At 34.4% G+C, this 21,793-nt stretch overlaps 1 protein-coding gene across 13 annotated transcripts in view; it reads left to right on the top strand.

Annotated features, from left to right (window-relative positions):
* RALGPS1 (Ral GEF with PH domain and SH3 binding motif 1) overlaps positions 1–21,793 on the top strand; it is a 161,168-nt gene that overhangs the window by 30,802 nt on the left and 108,573 nt on the right. For 10 of the 13 annotated variants that reach the window (XR_007709013.1, XR_007709014.1, XR_007709011.1 and 7 more), the window contains exons 3-10: positions 6,064–6,157; positions 10,184–10,310; positions 12,340–12,447; positions 13,208–13,258; positions 13,751–13,834; positions 14,283–14,372; positions 15,504–15,596; positions 18,184–18,310. Coding sequence is in view for 4 of the 13 variants with exons in the window: in XM_050714528.1 (XP_050570485.1) it covers positions 10,254–10,310; positions 12,340–12,447; positions 13,208–13,258; positions 13,751–13,834; positions 14,283–14,372; positions 15,504–15,596; positions 18,184–18,310 (610 nt within the window). In the remaining 9 variants the exon portion in view is untranslated. The remainder of the gene's footprint in view (positions 1–6,063; positions 6,158–10,183; positions 10,311–12,339; positions 12,448–13,207; positions 13,259–13,750; positions 13,835–14,282; positions 14,373–15,503; positions 15,597–18,183; positions 18,311–21,793) is intronic. The other 3 variants (XR_007709017.1, XR_007709018.1, XR_007709016.1) reach the window with 1 other exon arrangement.

Below are 21,793 nucleotides of genomic sequence, written 5' to 3'. Positions count from 1 at the left end.
GCAATATAGTGTTCTTTCACTGTTCCACAAAAGTTCAGTCCTTCTTTCCAGAGCGTCAATAGGAGACTGGACTGGAGGCTGTGATCTAATAGCTTGTTTGAACTGATACATGTATTGCAGTAAATTGTCTTCAAACAATCATCTGTTGGAATGAGGATTGCTTGCAGGCCAATTAATTTTAAACCAATCTTTTGAGATGCGTGGGATAGATCTCTATGCTAGAGTTACTGTCAAAGTGTAGAGGAAGCCTGAGATGACTGATGCTGATAGATGGATGCTCTTGGGAAGTATCTTGGGTGACTGAATTATCAGCTCTGAGACCTGTACTCGTAAAGTATTTGGAATCCTGCACCCATTACTTTAAACTTCCGTAATACACATTTCTGTATTTTAACTGCATTGCATTAGTTTTCAGTTTAGTGCATCAATAGCCGATACCTTAATCTTACGTTCAAATTTAATAATATGACATAAAGTTGTTAAAGGATTTCTTTAGCCAAAAGCTTGAGATATGCTTTCTTTTAACCTCATTGGGGTCCAAGGCTTGTCTCTATTGTGCCAATGTTCTCTCCTTCCCACAAACGCACATCTTCATATCTTCATAGCTCTAGAGAGATGGCAGCTTTTTTTTTTTCCCCTCCCTTATCTACTATTGCCTTGAGAGCTGCTACTGCTACTACATACCTGCTACTGTGCCTGAAAGATAGTTTGGAGAGGGTGGAGCCCTTATCAAGTTCATGCGCATTCTCTGGATAGTATATGTACCTATGCAGCCTGTAAATGCTATATCACATTCAGTGAATAATAGGATTCTATCATATGGAATATAAATGTTCCACTAAAATAGTTTCTAGATAGTATTGTCTTCTGGTTGACTTCACATTAACCAATTGTGACACTTTCTCTCAATTTATTTCCATTTTTCTAAATTATGATGTAAAATAGGTTTTCAGAGTAATTGAATATAAAAGTAGTATCATTTCCATTTTAATTTTTTAAGAACATGTGGATGTCTTTGGTAGATTTTCTGAGTTATGATTATATACTAAAACAAAAGATTTAAGATACGTTGCAGACAGGCCTTTAATAAGTTAAGAATCAGTGCCGCCTAGTGGAACATTGCAAACCTTGAAGTGTTCTAAAATAAATTTGGAGAGACTAAGTCTAGAGGTTTTTATGGTTGACACAGAATGAGGCATTTTAAGTAGTAGCAAATTATACTAGATTTTTTTTGGGGGGGTGGGGGAGGATAGCTTACAGCTAATTTCTTAATGTAAGAAATGCAACTTCTTTTTTCCAGTGAGAGTAGATGTGAGATACCCCTGCTGACTTCTAGTATTTGAACACAAAAACCACCTTATAATTAATAGAAGACTTACAAACTGCAAAGGCTGTTCTTCTATATTGCAAATACTAGTCCTTGCGAGTCCCTCAAAGTAATATTGTGTTTATATACTGCTTCAAAATATGTTAATGATGTTTAGTGTGACTGCCCCAGGTGTCTTCTAATCTTGAGACTGATACTAAGTATGATAATTCAACTAGTTTTGCTGAGAAATTTAAACACAATTTAATGTTTGACTAGATGTTACTGCTTTAGTTGAGAGACATTATTTTCAATTTTTGAATGAAAACAAAAAGCTGGGTTTTACAGAAGCAGAAAATATGTTCCAAATGCCAGTAACTGACCATAATTGTTTCCTTCCTGCTGGGAGTGGAGACATCATTTTTTTGTTCCTGTTTGTGGTTGGATTTTTTTTTTAACAATGAAGCATTCTTTTGTCCTGTGCAAACAGATTTTTTTTTTCCTTAACATGCTCTAGTGATACAATGAGAGCAAATGCAGCATTTACTTGACTTTGAGAGGAGAATCTGTAACACTGTGGTATGGGAGTGTCAAGTCAGTGAAGCTAAGGGTGAATTTAAGACACTGTGTCATTTTCCAGTAAATCTATTTTTGTACTATGACAAATTAACAAAATGAATTTTTAAATTAATTACTTGTTCACACTTTTCATACAGGTGTTTACTGCAGAGTCTGGGTTTTGCACTGATTTTCAGTATTAAAACTTTAAGTGATATGTGCAATGGATTGAATTAATGATGATGAAAACAAGGGAAGACTAGTGATAATCACTTAAGTCTTCTATACTGTATGTGTGCAATAAAATTTCCTTGAATTCTTAATCAATTTTAAGGGATGGCTGTGGATTTTTGTTGTTGTGTTGGTTGGTTGTTGTTGTTTGTTTTTAAAAAAGTCCAAGCTTGATGTGAAGACTTCAGAAATTGGTTATGAATTATTAGAAACCTCCACTATATTTCTTGTCTTAATTGGTTTAGGTAATCAGATGCTGTCTCTATTTAGTTAAATGTCACTTGATCATGCCTTTTTTTTGTGTTTATACAGACAGCATTGCTCATATAATTACATTACTTCTTGAGGCGTTAAATGGCAGCAGAAATAGCTAAATGGAGATAGGAGAAGAGAAAATGGAATAATGAATTTGTAAATATAATAAACAGGCATTTGAGTGAACTCAGTTACTTGTGGGTGTAATAAAATATGGGATATAATCCGGATGGAAATAGCATTTCATATTCAAACCTGTTTTTCCAGCCTCCTGCTCTTTCATGGTTTTACCAGCTAAGGATTCTCTGAGATATTTAATAATTTTGAAAGTAATTTTGAAATTAATTTTGACAGTTTAGGAGCATTATGAAGTACATTTTGATGATATTGTACATACAGATCTTGAATGAAAAATGTATCTTGTAGTTATTATTTCAAAAAACAGTAAGACCTTATTTTTATTGACTTTGCAGAGTGTCAGCTCTACCTTTTTGGTGTAGTGGTTGCCACAGATTCCTTTATTTATTTATTTTTGTGTCCAGGTTGCTATGATGGTGAGTTCTTTTGGGAAGCCAGGATTTGGACTGTTGCAGGACAACTAAATTACTGGGTTAACATATAGTTAATCCACAGTACCTTAATGTTTATATGTTTTTGGTTAAAATCCTCTTTCAATCTGTTGAACACTGACAGGACTGATGACCCTAAATATGGGATGCACTTTGTTAAAACTGGTCAATTTTTGTTTTACTTGTGCTGATAGTATAACAATGAATGGTGTAAATCGCTGCAATGAACTTTGGAGTACTGTTTCCCTTCAAAAGATGTATCTTCATTGGATCTTGTCGCAGCCCAGCACAGGATCTTATATGCTGAATTAAAAACATAATTTCCGTTAGCTTTTCATTATTCACTGTTAACTGTAGTAATAAGTTTATCAGAAAAGAATGTGCATGAAACTACTAACTTGTTTGTGACATTTTATCTATAGGTGGTACTGTTGCGTAAATAATAATGAAATATATTAGAACTTCCTGGTAAAATGGATACTAAAAACATGTACACAAGACAGTTGTCACTTAGGATGATTTTAGTCGTAAGATTAAAAAGTCTTAACATTTATTTATAGCCTATTTACTTTTTTTCCTTAAACTATTAGTAGGCAATTATTTGTATCCAGGGATTTTAATATTTTAGAACTTTTCGTGTTGTACAAAATCATAGAATGGCTCAGGATGGCCCAGGTTGGAAGGGACCTCAAAGATCATCTAGTTCCAACACCCCTGCCATAGGCAAGGATGCCACCCACTGGATCAGGTTTCTCAGGGCCTCATCTGTCCTGGTCTTAAACACCTCCAGGGATATGGGGCATCCACAGCCTCTCTGGGCAACCTGTTCCAGTGCCTCGCCAACCTCTGAGTAAAGAATTTCTTCCTAATATCTAGTCTAAATCTCCCCTTTTTTAGTTTAAAGCCATTACTTGTTCTGTCACTGTACTCCCTGAGGAAGAGTCCCTCCCCAGCTTTCCTGTAGGCCCCCTTTAGGTACTGGAAGGCCGCTGTAAGGTCTCCCCAGAGCCTTCTCCAGGCTGAACAACTCCAACTCCCTTAGCCTGTCTTTGCAGGAGAGGTGCTCCAGCCCCTTGATCATCTTCTTGGTCCTCCTGTGGACCTGATCTAATACATCCATGTCCTTCTTGTGCTGTGGGCACCAGAGCTACAAAAATGGCCAAAAACATTGTGTTGAATCATTTCAAAAGAACAAAAGCTTTTGCATATAAAGCATTGTGGCTATTAGACCGCTCAGCTATCCCGAGTCTTATGCATGTGTTTGTGCATGCATTTTATATCATGAAAGGGCTCAGAATGGCACATAAAAGATTTCTGTTTTCTAAAGGAAGTAGGTCGTTTCTGCCTTTACAATAGGAAATGGGGTCTTTTTCCTTTCCACTTTGCAGAAGTCATATGTGAGGGAATGAGAAGTGAGATTTGACAGTTGATATTTGGCTGGACAGGGCACTCAGGAAAGTAAAGATAGGACGTAGTGTTTCAAAGTACTGAACTTCTCAGAAGGGATGCTGTCAGTCAGGTTTTACAGCGGGGTGCTCAGTGCTTCTGAGGTTTGTGCATTAACTTTTCTCTAGGTTAGCAAGTATCTGCATAGAATTCAGCAGCTGCTTCTTTGAAAGATTTAAAGAAGTTCTACTTTTGAAATGCATCCAGGCTGGCTTGCTCTGTCACTGCAATAATAAAATAGCTATAAACTGCCCAGACTCAGAAAGAGTTTGAAAGTTTACTTTTTTGCTTTCTAATTTTAAGATGATGACACTAAGCAAATAAAATTTGGGAAAAAAGAAAAAAAAAAACAACTACGTAAATACCTAGGTGTAGAGAATAAGCAAAACATGGTTCTAGATTACCTTAATTCTAACTCCCTTTTTATTTACCAATAGCACAAAAAGGTGGGGCTTTTTTTTGCCTCTTTCAAGCCTCCGGTCTGAAACTAGATGTGACATAGATGGTGATGTATGGTTCACATCAGTGGTTCACATCAGTGGTTGAAAGCAAGCAGAGGGGTGCAAGTGTAACAACGTTATTGTTTCATCCTGTTTTCATAATGCAGTCCCACTTTCATCTTCCAGTGTGTTAACTGTAGCATATTCTCATTCGTACTCTACGCCCACAGCATCTGAATATGACTTTGTTCATTGTTCATCATGGAAAGCAATGTTCTGATGTTGAACATCTGGAGGAATAGTTTTGCGATGAAGAAAGGAAAATGAGTGCAGAGATCATAAATCAGAATTGAACGTAGAGCTCTGTGTAGTATATTGTAAAGGTGTCCGTAGGTTATGGCAACTGCCAGTAAAGTGGAGTAGTATATTGAAAGGATCTTGCTTTTTACCTCCAGCAAGATCAACAGTGTTCTTCATTCCCTTATCTTGTTCAATGACAGCTAACCTCTCTGATGTTTGGTACTGGTGTTTGTTTCTTTTTTTTTAAATAAACCAAAACTGTTAACTCTTGTTGGTTCCAGCCAAGTTTATCAGTGCTCAAATGGGGCCCTACTGCTTTTTAATTGTCTTCACTGAACAGCTGAGCAATTAATTTGAACTTAAGAAAAAACAGTCAGCTTTTGATAAAATACTAATGCATATTTTCTTAAAAGCATGCTACAGCTGTCAGTTCATGATTCAGTGATATTGGGAAAACTGCAATGACTTAATGAAGTTATTAAGTAGGTAGGGTTTGAAATTGGTGAAGACAGTTATAGTTTGGAGCTCAGAACGGGTGTACCAGGTCTTATCAGAAGTTTGTCTAAACCAATATTTTTTTCTCCAACAAGAAAATCAGTAAGATTAATGGTCATCAGTGGTTGCTTACATAGTTGTTCTCATATTTCTTGAGAACAGTGTGGTTAGTTACTTCCCCTGAATAGTCTGCTGGCATTTAGAATTTATAGCACAGTGACTTTATTGGCCAAAGGTGGTATCTGTGCTTAAGATTCCATAAGGACTTTCTCATGTAATAAGGATGAACTTGTGGTCTTTGTAAGTAGAATACATAAATATCACTAAAAACAATGTAAATTTAGCCTTTCTGCTTTCAGAGAGTGTCACCCCTGTACCATAGATGACAAAACTTGACATATTCTGTTAAAATAATGGTTATAGGGATTATTCTTGTTTTGATTTGATTTTTTTTTCAATTTAGTTGATCTTGCCCTATCTCCACTTCTGCTGCAAAGAGGAGAAATCCATGTGTAAATGGGTTTAAGTTGGCAGCAAAGAGCGGACAACCTGTGCTGGTATGTACATTTGCATCCTGACTTACCCATTTTGCTACTGCCTATCTCTGAATGAGGTCTACTGTAGCGTACATGTGAACCTTCCCTACAAACACAAAAGGGCTTTTTCATTTTGTTTTAGCACTGTTTATATAATAAATCATTTTAATGATTAACTAGTCAAGAGAATTTTTAAGAAGCAAAGGCTATGAAATGAAATTATATGTTATTTTAGTGACTTTCATTGCCAACATGTTGGACCTTTTATAATTTTCAGAATTTTGAGTATTTCTTTTTAATCTCACTGGAGTGAAATATTGCAAGTATGGGAGAGTATCTTTTGTGTTAGTTGTTCTTACTGTTTGCATGTAGTCTGACAGCCTTTTGTTACAGGAGACTTAGTAGTAGCTCCACTGTTAATTTGCAGAGTAATACCATTTGTGGTAGCAGGCGTGGAAATGCTTCATATCACCAGATGATTTCATAAGAATAAAATCCCCACCTTTGACTTGACTTGCAAAGACAATTGCTCCCTATGACTTTCCTCCAGCAAAAGAAAATGGGTGTGAGAGAAGTTGTTTTTCATACAAGAAGTGAATCTTGAAGAAACATGCACACAAAAGTAATGTAATTTTAAAGCTTATGTTATATTTGAAGTATTTGTGAAAAAATCGATTTTGTTCCTTTTTAAAATGAAAGTATCTAACCCAGTAGGCTTTCTGTGTGCTGAATTTTGAAAGCAAAAGTATGCTAGTGCTTTTGGTTTCAGATGTTAAAGCAGTTCTGTCTCTTGTTTAGTAAATGTAAAAACTTGCAGTAAAACAGAGCTTGGACAGGATACAAGATCACATATGGGATTTTTCTTTCCCCTTTCAGAGCATTTTTGAGCCCCCGCACACTGGAAACCCTAGTCAGGAAGGCGGAGAAGAAGGAGATGAGAGTGTTTTTGTGGCCATGATATAAATACTACATTTTAAAGAAATTACATCATAAAAATTGCTTTCCACCTCAGTATCTCTAAGGGCTATTAACAGAAGCAACTCCAGACCTAGAAATACTTTGCAGTCTGCTAGTGCTCAAAGTACAAGTTTATTTTATCAGGACACAAGATAAAGGAAATTGATTCTTGACTAGTTTAACTGAGGAGATTGTGGTGTTATTTGAAACACAGTTATTGCTTGATTTCACACATGTCCATGAGATTATGTGAAAAATTGCTGCTGTTTGTTCTGTAAGGCCTTCTATGGTGATAAGTGCAGCAAAGACCTTGCTTTTCTTAATGAAGTAAAATAAGGGGTTACTTTTATTCTCATCTGCTTTTTTTTTTTTTTCAGCACTTTCCTGTTTGTGTGATTGAAGTATTTTGGGAAAGGATAAGGATGTGAAAGGAGATGTGGTGATATCCCTAGTTGTATATTTGAGTACCTGCAGACTAATTTGTATGCATTTTGCTAAAAGAGTGCATATACAGGAGCCTGTGGCAGTGGTTGCCATGGAGTATGCTGTGCGGAATGATTGTTTTCTCATTTTGAAGTGAATCAGTGTTTGAGCTGACTTGGTAATTCTGTGAGCAGTTCCTTTTTTTTTTTTGTGCTTATTTAAACACACGTGAATAATACTGCTCATAGTATGTGTGTATGAAACATTCTCAGCAGCTGTCTGCTAGCAGTATGTTTGAAGTACGTGTAAACTTTCTGCAACACTACCAGTTCTTCATGTAGTGAAACAGGACTACAGAGTTAGCTATATTTTAATCTGTCCCTAACAGCTGATTTAGATGTTATAATAAAATAGTTCATTTTGCTTTCACCTCACGGGTATCATACTGATTTAAATTGGGGAAAAAGTTCTTTCTTTTGATGGGACAGGTGTTGGAATTCAGCAGTCTCTTCTGTGCAGTCCTGTGTTAGCTTTTTTTTTTTTAATATGCATCTTAACAAGTTTTCACTTAAGGTTCCATTAGGTGCTCAGATGTGAATCATGCAAGTCATCACCTACGTAACAAAATGAGGGGCAGATCCTCTGCTAAGACCTTCTCTATATAATGAGGAATGGATCGTGTTGAACACTGTGACTTCAGGAAGGCTTCTAAACATCTACTGCTGTCCCCTTATTCAGTTAATCATCCATTTTATTGTAGTCCCAAGAATCTGTTAATGTATACCTATAAAATTGTTTACAAGGTAAAAGTAGTTTTAGATTTGAGAATGTATAAACTCTCATTCATGATGCAATGTACATAAACTTTAAATGTATCGTTATGATATATCTGACAAAATTTTCAGGATAAGTGTGCAATGTGGTATTGAATTTTTTACTGAAGGTCTTTGGCAAGTACTGTGCCATTGTGCTGTCACTAGGACAATAATGTAAAGGCAGCTTTAGCTTATTAAGCTAGTAACGAGTATGAATGTGTGCAAAATGCACTAAACATAGTGTCTGTGTGAAGTATATTTTGGCTGTGATTGAGAGTAGAATTTAAATTTGGTGCTGACTTTTACTTCATGTCATATAAATATAAAGAATGCTTGTCTTGAAACAGCATTTTCTGTTTCAAGAAGAACCAGTGAATTAATTGCAAAGTCTTATTGCGATGATAAGAGGTCCACTGTGAGGGAGGGGCCTGATGTATCCATTGGTGACAGTTCTCTGAGTGACATAAGAAAACTGCCTAACGGAATTTCTGAATTAGCCAACATTATGGTCACATTCTGTGTTTTTTTTTTGGCTACATAGATTTGGAAATAAAGTTGCTTGTGATTCCTTTCATTTCCCCTTACGTAAAATTTTGAACAAAAAGAATGTTGTTGTGTGTGGAAGTATCTGTTTTTGTTATCGGATAAGAGATTTTTATTTAAAAATGTTTGTGTGTAATTCTTTTGAATACTCTTTTAATCTGAATTCAAAGACTGTAGTCACATCAGTTGCTGTCATTTTAGTTGTGCCTGTTTATATACCAGTTGTTTTTTTTTCTGATTGAGATGCAACTTAATTAAATTAATGAACTCCTACATCCACCTCTGTCCACATGGCACATATCCTTTAAAGCGTAGTAGTTAAAATATATCAAAGAAAATGAAGTCAGATTTCCTGGTATCAGGGAGATGATTCTTTGCTGAATACTTAGGACTATGGTGTCCTGTAATTATTTGTGCTTTATTTGAGCTTTATTTGAAGATTGGTTGATTCTTTTATTTAATAATGTTACTATTATGACCAATGTCTATTAATTCAGAACTGAATATGTTTTTGTTTTAAACGTTCATTAAACATTTTGTATTTCTGCAGCAACTTAACTGGAACAGATCATTTATTTCAAGTAGATAGAGGCAGCTTCTTTCTGATAACTGCATACTCTTTTTTTGCCATCCAGTCTTTGGTTTCTGAAGGAAGCTTAAGGCGATATATGTGAAGTCATAATTTGGAAATGTATCTGTCTGTCTAAGACAGTTTGAAAAAGTCTCATTTCAGATGATGTTGTTGCTGGATTAGCCAAGATACTTGAGATTCATCCTTCCAATTACAGACGATGATGTTGGCATGTTGTGTGTTCTGTTCTTTGGGACCTGACTGAGATGCTTTCAGGCACACCTGTCTGTAAATATTAGTGGAGGTCTGAGCAGCTGCAAATATAATTTTTGTATTACTTTCATACAGTACACTGTATCACCAATTATGAGAGTAATTCATACATTTATAAAAAAGCAATGAGCAGAGAATTGTGAGGAAGCACCGTTTCTTCAGTCAATTAATAGCTTCAGTTTCTCATCTAAAGGTATATTGTGGTATCCTGCAGTTTCTGGATGAATACTGTCTAGCGTAGACTTTGAATAAAATCTAATCCAATATAAATCATGAATAAAACACGATGCCATTTAACATTTCTTGAGTTAATTGGAAATGGGTGTAAGGATTTGGCCTAGCTTTAGTGATACTTACAGTCCTTTGTGTTTGCTACCTGAAACAGAAAAGACAATCTAGCTTTTAAGATTATATTGTTTCTAAAGAACCTTTTCATTTAGAAATAACAGTGCATTTACTTTACAGGAATTCTGCTTTCATCATGTTGTCTTACCTGTGCTGGCTGAGCTGAAACTTCTGGCTTCCTGGGGAGAGCATGTATAAAAGGAATGACTTCATGGCCAATGTGATGGTCACCTCTGCCACTCCAGAGGTACAATTCACTGTTTTTTTTGTTTGTTTGTTTTGCCTTCAATCAAAATTGGCAGTGTTGGTTTGTTTCAAGTTTCAGAGAAACCATTTCTCCTGTCAGTCATTTCAGTCATGTTTCTTATGAACAGTGTAGTAACAGTTGACAACGAAGTAATTTGAGCTCCATGATTTTGAGTGTTTACAGTCTGTTCTTTTGTTGTTGATGACAATAATTACTGATTTAGACTAGTTTTAAATAGCAGCTTTTGACCTCTTTCTACATAACTTAAATTTCTGAAAATACCAGTATTTGTTAATGCATTAAAAGCAATGTAATGTACCATCCAGATGGAGCCAGTCAGAAGTATTTTGGTTGGTTGGTTTGGGGAGTTTGGGGGGGAATTTACTAGTATTCTGTAAGATGTTGTCCATTTCAACCCCTTGTATCCTTTGGAGGCCAGGCAACTCTGTTGTGGTGTCCTGTCCCGTTCCGCTCCCCCCCCCCCCCCCCCCCAAAAAAAAAAAAAAAGTGTTCCATGTGATCTGCTGTGTATAGCTAACAGCCTGTGTTTGTAGGTCCAGGAGAGCCAACTGAAAACTGCTTGGTAATTAGTTACCCTACTGAATTTTTCTTTTTTACCCAGTAAAGCACATGTTTTAAATGTATGAAACTTGTTCTGAAACTTTTCCTGTTTCTATATACTTCCTAAGGTGGAGACTAATACTACATATGTGTTAAAGGTTTGGGTGCACCATGGATTTATAAAGGATCATATTCATACACCTTTATACATTTTCTCTTTTCCTTTATCAGACTAATCAAACTTGTGAAGCCCCTTTTGTAGTTTTTCATTGCCAGGTTATGTTTTTGTTTTACCATCTTGAGTAAACAAAGTGAAGATAAACAGTCATAAACAAATTGTCACCTCGTTGTTTATCTTTTCAAGGTTGTTGAATATATAATAATCCTTGCTTACCCATATGTACTTCTCTGCTGATTTACATATTCTTAATGCTTCTACCTCTAATCAGCTACTCTGCCTCCTGTCTTGTAAATAATTATTTATCATTGCAAGGATAGTCTCTGTTGTAAGGTTGCATGGTTTCCTTAAAGGCTTTGGAATCAGGAACCATGTTAAAAGTCTTTTGGAAGTCCAACAAGATTGTATTAACCATTTCCTTTGCCATTTCCATTTCCCTCAGTATCACCATGTCTGTTGATACTGAGGTAGTGCTGCTCATTCTAAATGTTATCTTGACAGTTTACTGATACAGCATACCTAACTGTGTTTCTACTAATTCCCCTTTATACACTTCTTAGATTTACCCAGTACCAATGTCAGGCTTCCTAGTCAGTAGTCCTCCAGATACTTGGGAGGAAGAAGGGAGGAAAACAAACAAAAAACAGCATCACGTTTACCATTTACCAGTTTCTAGTTCTTTGTTACCAAGTCAGTTTTAAGTGAGATTTACATGCCACAGTTAGTTGTTCATCTTTGTTTGACAGCCATGTTCTTCTAACAAACAAATAACTTAAGTGAGGTAAGGGCTTAAGATTTTACATGCATATATGTGTTTAATACGTAGTTTTAAGAAATAGGAAAAAAAAGATGGTATTACTATTATTAAATGAGATTATTCCTGAAGAAAGGAATTACTATTTTTTTTCTTCCTTACTATTGTTATGGAGAGAGGAGCATGATTTGAATCTGCCTAATCTTTACCTGGCGCATTTAATTTAAACACTTCCTTTGAATATGAATCTTCAAAATCCCAATAAGTTTCCTTTCGTGAGAAAACTTTTATCTAGTCTATAATTTTAAAAATAGCTTTCTAAAGTGTGGAATTTCACAGAGCTAGAATTGTATGTAGCCATAGTTTTTGTAGAACAAAGTTTTCTGAAATAGGTTAGAAATATTCACAAACTGTGCTAAACTAAGCTTAATAATGTAGAAGTATGCAGCTTTTTGAAGGTTCACAGTTTTTCTTGTCATTTCTTAATCGGATGTGAGTTTCATCAATCTGCAGATGTGTACTTTTTTTTGTTGTAGGGTAGTAGCAGCTCAGATTCTCTGGAAGGGCGAAGTTCAGATTATGCCAATAAAAGCTATGACGCAGTTGTATTTGATGTATTGAAAGTAACTCCTGAGGAGTTTGCTGTAAGTAGAAATACTAATTTTGCGTTTATGCTTGTATTCTATTCATGACTTTCAGAATATAAAAAAACAAAAATCTGATTATATAAACTATAACAAAATAAACATCTCAGGACTTAATCATTTAGTGCTGAGCTGACATAGCATATTTGGTTTTCTGCTAAAGCCATTTGATTTTTTTCCCCAGTGTTTTAGAAAACAATGTATTAGGTAATAATACATAATATTAGGTATGTGCAATTCTATTGATTTTTTTTTTTTCATTGAAATCACAGGATATCAGCTGTTGAACCTAGTTCAATGTTTCATTAACATTCTGGTTTTCAAAGTGATGTTTCATTTGTTTCAAATAAGATCCTACCTATAATATCTTCTTCACAAAAAAAGATCTGGAGATGTGGCTACATTATTCTTTTGTCACTTCGGAAAAAAATCTGATGAATCTGTTCTTTAACAATAATGCAGAATACACAGATGAGAGCTGTTGTTAGGTAGAAATAATGACATGTTGCCACTCAGGATGGTGACATTTTTGCACGTGGTATGTCCCCTATGTGTAAGGTCCCTTCCAATCTCTAACGTTCTGTGATTCTGTGATATCAGCTTGGACAGGGGTGGCCTGATTCTGGACTGATTGATTACGTTCTGTGGAGGAAATACTACTGTTTGGTTTGAAGTTACTCAAGTGTCACATCAAGCAGATGTAAATACATGATTGTTAGCTCTTCATATTGCATTATTTAAAATTTTATCTTTATTGCAGAGCCAGATTACGTTAATGGATATGCCAGTATTTAAAGCTATACAGCCTGAGGTAGGTTTTTTTAAAACTGTTTACATTTTGAGATTTCAGTACCTGTGGATATGTAACCATTTAATTAAGGGTGTTTCATTCTAAAATGCTCAACTTCTTGCAGTTCACTAATACTCTTCTAGGCTTGTTCCTTGTTAGCACTGTGAGTCTGTAACTGAGCCTGATTTACTGTGATTTGCCAGCTGTCCTAAAAGGAGATGACTGTGCTTTTCTGCAAGTCTTTATGTCCTGCTCTGTGCAAGAGTTTATTCTGGATAAATACGTGTGAAAATTGACTGCTCTCTTTTCTGCTCCCATCAGTTCACATTAGATTTCAGTGCTTGACTTATGCCTCTAGTTATGACCTGTATTTTAGGCTTTCATTTTCATTGAACTGGTGCCTTGGATTGGTTTTAGTAAAATGTGATAGATGCTGCTTTTATAAATTCTTTTATATTTTTATTGTTTTTAAACATTTCTGACTTTGGATGCAATTTTTGATGTTTTTCCTAGGAGTTAGCCAGCTGTGGGTGGAATAAGAAAGAAAAACATATCCTCGCTCCAAATATCGTTGCCTTCACTAGGAGGTTTAACCAGGTATTATTTGATGAATGTGTTGAACAGGTACTGTAGTTTTTAAGTACAAAGTGAAATAGAACTACTAGTATGAATATTTTTATAAATGAGGATCAAGATTTTTAAATGACAGTTCTTTTTCTCAGTTGCTTTGTCCACGTTTTTTCCTGTTGTACCACTAGACTATAAGTTCCTAATAATTTTTGTTGGTGTGTCATTGTAGAAAATTAGCAATTCTTTTCCTTCTTTTTCTGTGTTCCGTCTGTTTCTTCAGTTATCTTAGTGTCAGCTCACTTCTGTACTTACTTCTTATATCAATGCTAATGCTTTGGGGTAATATTCAGATGAGAACTTAGGGGATCAGACCTCTTTTATTTTCCTACTCTGTTTTCTCCATCGAACATCATGAAACTATTTAATCAAGTTCTTTTTTTGTAAATAAATTCAGTCGCATCTCTTTACTTTATAGGTCAGTTTTTGGGTTGTACGAGAAATATTAACAACACAGACCTTAAAAATAAGGGCAGAAATACTGAGCCATTTTGTGAAAATTGCTAAAGTAAGTGCATATTTATTGTACTGTCATTTAAAATGTTATTTCCTTTTTATTTGCTTCTACACTACTCTTATGAACCATTTTTGGATTACATAGGGTAACATTCTGGGTATTTTTAGCACATCTGCTGTTGTACGACATGAATAAGACAAAGGTATGATATCGATTGTTCCTATTTTGTTTAAAACAAAAACAAACAAAAAAAAATCATACCCAGTTCATTGTGAATTATCTTGTGTTTTTGCCTAACAAAGTTAAAAATGGTTTCTTGTGCTGGCCAACTACATGTAGCCAATGTTGAACGTGGTTGTAAACTGTTCTGTTTTCTCTCCCCCTATTCAAGTGTATGTCTTTATGAAAAGAAATCTTGCTTCCAAAACAGCTATTGTGTGACCTCATTACTATTTGTAAAATATAGTTGTTCAAATAAAACTTAGAGTTATAAATCATAGAATCATAGAAAAACATAATCATAGAAAAAAGCTCACAGTTTGAGAACTGTTTTTGTAAGTCATTCTTAACATTTAAAAATAAATATATTTATTTTAAGAAGTATTTTTCTGTTTTGTGACCTATGGTTATTTTGTGTATGAATACCGTGACACTTTCTAATATTAGCAAGAAGATGGCAGGTAGATCAAAGACCTGAGTACTAATCTTGTATATGTGAAATAGCTTGTGAGTGGTGGGATATGTAGATTAGCATAATATTTTCCATTTAATACAAAAACAATTTTTCTTGTATTATGAGTATTTTCAGTGAGTTTACATAGCAGTTTTGTGCTTATGCAGAAGAGAACGTACCTAAACAAGTTCCTGGCACAAATTCATAGTCCAAGTACCAGGAGAATGGTCAACCCGGAGACACTGGGTTATTCTTAGAGTTTTCATGTCCTTTGCAAAATGAAAAGCACTGCCCTCCTTTTTTATTTTTCTTTCCTTCTTTTCCCTCAGTAGAATCACAAATCTTCATCAGATGCTCCTGAGCAATGAATCCATCCATCATTCAAGGATGAATTTTACATCCAGCCTCTTTCTACAATTTACAAACTACAAGGGCAGCAGTTCTAATTTTACTGTATTCTGGAACTATAGGAAAATTTTAGCTAAGCCAACTTTTTTTTTTTTTTCCAGAAGCTTCTAGACCTCAATAACCTTCATTCTCTTATGTCTGTGGTGTCAGCACTGCAAAGTGCACCTATCTTCAGACTGACCAAAACCTGGGCTGTAAGTGATCCCTTGACCGTTGTCTCTTTTCTTGTTTGAATTCTGAGGCTTTCTGAATTGATGAATTATGTGCCCTGGGAGATGATTCTTTACATTCTTGCTGTTGTGGCACTGTCACAGCAGCAGTAGTAATTTGGTATGTGGCTTTGGAAAGCAGAGATTAAATGACTGCATATCTTTTAAACAATCTGTTTTCCTGAAGAAGTTTCTTGTTTTCCTGTCTGTTTGAGAAGCTACTAATTATACGCTTGAGAGGACTTCAGTTGATAAATAATCTCAGCAGGCCCTTGCATGAGAGTGTGTCTCAGTATCCCATTATCCAAATCATAGTGTCATTAATATATTGGGTAATAGGGGAAAAAAGATATTACTAGTTTAGAAACACTAATTCTGTGATTATTGTACAGTGTGTTTCAATTTTTCATTTATATTGGAAATGCAAAGCATTATTAATTTCATCTTCAGAAATTCATTCCCTTGATGGCAGAATTCATCGGTTAAATTTACCATGTTTTTGCTGTTTCTAGAAAGTAGAAAACACAATTGTAATGTAGTCCTACTGTATGTAATACTTAAATATACAGAGGCTTAGGTAGTTCTCAATTTCAAATTTCACTCAACACGGACCGCATCAACTGTTTGGAACTTATTCATAAAGATGGCTATACTTAACTCTTTTACCCAAGTTCATTATCATGCCTTAAAATGTCTAACTTTTTATGGTTTGAATGCTCAGAATTAGGATCTAGTCTAATAAAAAATATATGTGCCTGCTGTTCTGAGCAGCTTGATGAAGTTGGAACTTAAATAGGGAAAATCACGCATATGTAATCAAGCATGTGAATACTTAATTTCAGGACTAAGACCTAAAGAAATTTTAAGAACTCATGTAACAAAACGTAGTGTATTGCACTTATTACAATGATAGTTTGAGAGAAAATACTAACGTATTTAAGGAACTTAATTTGACATTAAAAAAGCAATACTAAAATATGACGTGCACAGTTGAATTTAGAATTCAAAATATTACTCTGTAACTTTGAATGTGTAAAACATTTCTATACAAGATGAGAAACATTTCTTTTTCTAAATATTATTATCGATCCTTTAAAAAGCTACTGCCTTTTAAGTGATTTTTGCTGCAGCTCTCAAAATGTTTATTTCACTACTATAAAATGTTTTTTCCAAGATTCCATTAGAAACAAAATAACCTTTGCTCAATTCTTTTCTAAAGTCTTTGGTGACATAGAACCCGCAGGAATTATTTTTATTTCAGCTAGAAAAGGTAAAATTATACAATGACACAGTTCAGCAGCTTGAAAATTATATTTATTTACTTTTTTATTAAACTGTTTTAAATGCAATCCCAGGTGATACCCACTTGAATCAATATCATCCATTTGGAGACATAGCCCCCGTCCCAAATCTAAGACTTTTTATAGTCACCAGTAGTTCCGAAGTACAATACAATGCAGAGTTAGAACCTCAAAGAATTTGCAGTGCTGTTCAGAAAGAAAACAGCAACACTAATTTGAAGTCTTTTCACTCTTTTTTTTGTACTTTTAATGTTGGTTTGTTAACAGCTGTTACTTAACTATCTGTGGTATGTGCTGTTCCACTGTTGCAGAAGGCCTCAAGGCTTCCATCAGCAATGCTAGTTTACTGATGACTCTTGTTAACTCCATCCTGTTCAGAATGAGACAGACTGAAGCCATCAACTCATGCATATCCATTGCAGTATTTTTGATGAGAATGGGCAAAGTCAAAATTCTGTAGAAACAGAACAGCTAGATTTGTGAGCCTTGCACTATGACGGTTGGAATTCTAGAGAGGAAGAGATCCGATGGAACTGCTGCTTGTTGTCAGAAAGTACAACCACAAGAAGCCAGCGTACAATGCAGTAATTCTCCATTCACTGTAACACAGTTGGCTTTTAAAATCATCTTAAAAACTTTACTGATGTATCTAAAAACAGCTGAAATTGAGAATGTGTTTTTTATACCTACAGTTGCATATTTTATGTTTGTTTTCATCTTTTGTTGCTCTGGTATATTTTGCATTGTGTTTTTTTTCTGATTTGCTATAGTACCTCCAGTAATATAAAACAGAAGTGTAAATATCATAGCAATTTACTTTTCTTAGACTTTTTGAAAAAAGTTTTGTGATAATTTTAATAAAACACTGTTGAAATGGCACTATTTGTTGCTATTTGTACTTTCAAATTCAATAAGATTTTTAGCAATTCTGGTGAACTATGAAAACTGGTGACTTTAGAGGAAAAAATGTATGTTATAAATTTAGTATTGCAGAGGTTATTCAAAACTGTGAGGTAGTGATATGTGGATCCTTGATGATAATCAGAAATAATAACCATGTTTGTTCATAATTCAGGATTTAAGATTTTCTTAAATTAACAGGTAGCACTTTTTCAAACATTATGCTGCTTTGGGTGGTGGTGATGAATTGAATTTTAATTTGACTATGCTTTCCTTTACTGTGAGTGATTTGAATAAATTAGTATTTGTTGTTGTCTTTATACAGATTCTTCATTTGAAATTTGTATGATATTCTTTTTTTTTCTGCGTAGCTTTTGAATCGCAAAGACAAGGCCACCTTTGAGAAGTTAGACTATTTACTGTCTAAAGAAGATAATTATAAAAGAACACGAGAGTACATCAGAAGCCTAAAAATGGTTCCTACTATTCCGTATTTAGGTGAGTGCAAACATTTAGCTTATTTATGTGTTGTTCTTTTTGACTGATAACCACTAATATATGATGTTTTCATACTGTGTTTATAAAAATTAGATCTGGTGGAGATTTTTAAACTGTATACTGACTCAGATATGTCTGGCTTGTAGAAGTTTTATGCAATACTAACATCTGGAACTCTGAAGTATGTCTTTGTTTACTGTGCATTTGAGGTCATCAGAATTTACAAGAGTGTTGTGTTTCAGAAACGTCTTTGAGTACAGCATGATTTAAGTCCTCATTCCTGTAGCTTTTTTTTCGCTGGACTGTTTTTTAAGATACGTAATTTTATCTCTAAGTGGTAGTTGTTTTGTGTCAGTTTCACATATATATGTTGAAAAGAGAAACAAACTGCAAAGTCATTTTACTTGATTTGTCTTTGTTTTTTTTTTTTGATTGATTTGTCTTTTCAGTAATTCCCTTTTATCCTTCATGTGGTCGCACTATCATTATTTCCCTAGCACTCTTTTAACTTGCAGTTCCTGCACGTTACTGAACTGTGCTAGCTTTCCTGAAGACCACTCTAAAAACACAGATTACTGTTAAACAGAGACAGAGACGTTCATTGTACTGGAATGTCTTCCCATTGATGCTTTTTTAAAGTAAGAAGTTAATCTAATATATTTCCTTTAAATTAATCTAACTTATCATTTAATCTTACATATTTACTTATAACACGTTTAATTATGTGTTTTGAATGCAATTATATATTGTAACTGAAACAATACGGTAATTTACTGTAATTTTTTCTAGTGCCCAAGAAAGACAAATATAATTCTTTGTACAGCTGTCTGTCTATACAAAGCATGGTCCTGGTGAAGTTCTAAACATTCAATAAATGTAACTTCCAGAAAAAATATATTTAAAAAAAATCAAACTAAGTCTGAAATTGCCGCGCATTAATGACTTGTGCTGGATATCTGTGATGGTAAAATCTTATGAGCAACAAAATGCACCATAAAGAAATGTCTTAAATATTTTTAAACTATTGGTATAACCACGAACTCCACTTCTAATGCAAATTTTTTCTCATCCCACATCATTCTGCCTTGTGCTTTAGCCTCACAAACTCCACAGAATCAAATGTACAGTAGATCTTTCCCTAGAGTACTTACTATTTTTCCATGACTGTTATTCATGACACTGGAATTTCAGTTAATGATCTACAGTTACAGCCATGTGTGAAAAAGAAAACTTAAGTATTCTAATAATGATACATGATAGTTCTTAGAGAGCCATGTTGTATTCAGACAAGGCTTGTCGTGATTCTAGCGCTTCTTAATCAGCACAAGCAAACAAATATAGCCCTCTGAAGTGCTATGAGTATGAGGAAAGCTGTATTTACTTTTCCATACACTCTATTTATACTCTTAAAGTATTCAAGGGACTACAAAAAAGTAAACTTGTGGATGATGTGTAAGAATTCAAAATAGTTTGCAGTAGGGTTTTTGTGTTTTGTTTTGTTGTTTGTGGTGGTTTGGGTCTCTTTTTTTTTTTTGAATCTTCATTCCTTCATTTTTTTTTCTGTGTTGATTTAGTATATATGCTTTGGAATAAATCCATTACATGTGGTATTGTGTTTATTTTAAATTAAAAAAAACAAGAGGGGTATTGATTTCCACCCCACCCCAAAAGCAAGAGGTATAGATCCACAAAGATCTTGAATGTGAGAATCCTGCTGCTGTGCAGCTAACCTCCTTTAGACTTCCTATCCTTCTGAATATGTTACCCCTTAGGATTCATCATGGAGAACCTTTCCCTGATAATTGCCAAGATGTAGTGTTGCTGCTCTTTCAAAGTAAGGGTTACTACCTAGAGGTTCAGTTGAACCTTTGAGTAACCAGGTCTCTTCTAACCCAAAGCATTCTATGAATCAATGAATCCTGGACACAAATGGAATGTTCACAACCTCAGGCTATAATATAATATTAATATATTCCTTACTATAGTAAGGAATAGTGTATAGTAAATAGGTATATAGTAACAAGAAATATAGTTTAAAACAACTATGTTAAAATTCCCAACACTTCTTTTTCTTTTCAGACAAATCTTCTAAATTTAAAATAATAATTAAAAAATAACTTGTGGAATCAGCATTGCTGTGGTCTAGAACATTGGAACTGTTTAGTCACAGGTTGCTCTAAGAAATAACAGCAGTCACATTGTTTTGAAAATTCGTGGGTGCAGTGGCTGTCTACAGCTTGTTCCTGTCATTGTTTTATATGATCTTTTACATTGTTATCTGTATGTTATAGAAAAGGCAAAGATATGTAAGTTCTGTTACAACTTAGAATTTTTACTGATTTTCTTTTTTTTTTTTTTTAAATCTCTTGGAGTATGACAATGGGGATAATGCTGAAAACGTTGATAATATAATAGTTTCAGGGAAGAACTTGTATGAAACTTGTGTATAACAGAATAGAGTTGTCTTCTGAAGTAACTTAACTCTTGTGAGCCTTTTCTCTAAATGCTGGAAGGGGAGCCCCACTGTTTAGTTTCTGATACAGTGATAAAGTATTATTTACGGCATTTTCCTTATTGCTCTGAAAAAGGTAAAGATATTTCAAAAAGTTTGAAGAGCAACATTTTTAGGAGGTTTGTAGTTGCACGAATATTTCTACAGTACTTTTTGAAATGAGTGAGGAATAGAAAAGAATTGAAGTAGTCAAAACTCTTCTCTGTTTTTCTGCAGTTCTGTCTTTCTGTCTCAAGTCAACTGTTGTGCTTTTGCTAATGACAGGAAAATGTTTTGTTTGTGATTTTTAGAAAATGTAGTGTAATCAGAGATGTACTTTGGGGAGCGATGAAACAAGAATGCTATTGAAAGAGTTAGAAGTAATTAGAGAAATATGAGGAAAAACGACCTTTCATGGTGGTGAGATGGTAGATCCTAGTGCAAAGCAATTTCTACTATGTGAATTTGAAAAAAAAAAAAGTGCATTGTGAAATTTTGCAAATCTGTGATTCAGACAGTATACTTGCAAATAACTTGTTTCACTATATAATTTCTCAATTCCTTATGTATAATTATTTTTGATGTGCCAGCCTCTATCTTAAAAACAAATACCATGTTAAATGTTGTGTTTTTTTCTACTGGTGGCTTATCTGATCAAGTCTTAACTAAATTATGAAATAATGATATGATCCTTATTGTTGTCTTACTGTGACGGTCCACACTAAGCCAAGCAAAGCTTGAATTTCATGAATAGTGTCTATATAGTGACGTACACAACTTTTTCCAATGTCTTTAGTTTCTGTAAACCTGTGTCTTTAAAAGATTGCCCTACAACATTTGTGGAAAGTATTTCATTATGATGCGAATATGCTTTTTTAATACATGACAGGAACTAAATTATTAGGTACAACCAGACATACTCTTTTTCATTCATTATTCTGCTCCTTTCCTCTACCTCCTCCTCCCACCCCAGTTGGTTTGAATGTGTCAGT

Source organism: Cygnus atratus, chromosome 19 (assembly GCF_013377495.2).
Source record: "Cygnus atratus isolate AKBS03 ecotype Queensland, Australia chromosome 19, CAtr_DNAZoo_HiC_assembly, whole genome shotgun sequence".
NCBI lineage: Eukaryota > Metazoa > Chordata > Aves > Anseriformes > Anatidae > Cygnus > Cygnus atratus.
The sequence above is the reverse complement of the archived record's forward strand: the minus strand, read 5'-3'. Positions and strand labels throughout refer to the sequence as shown.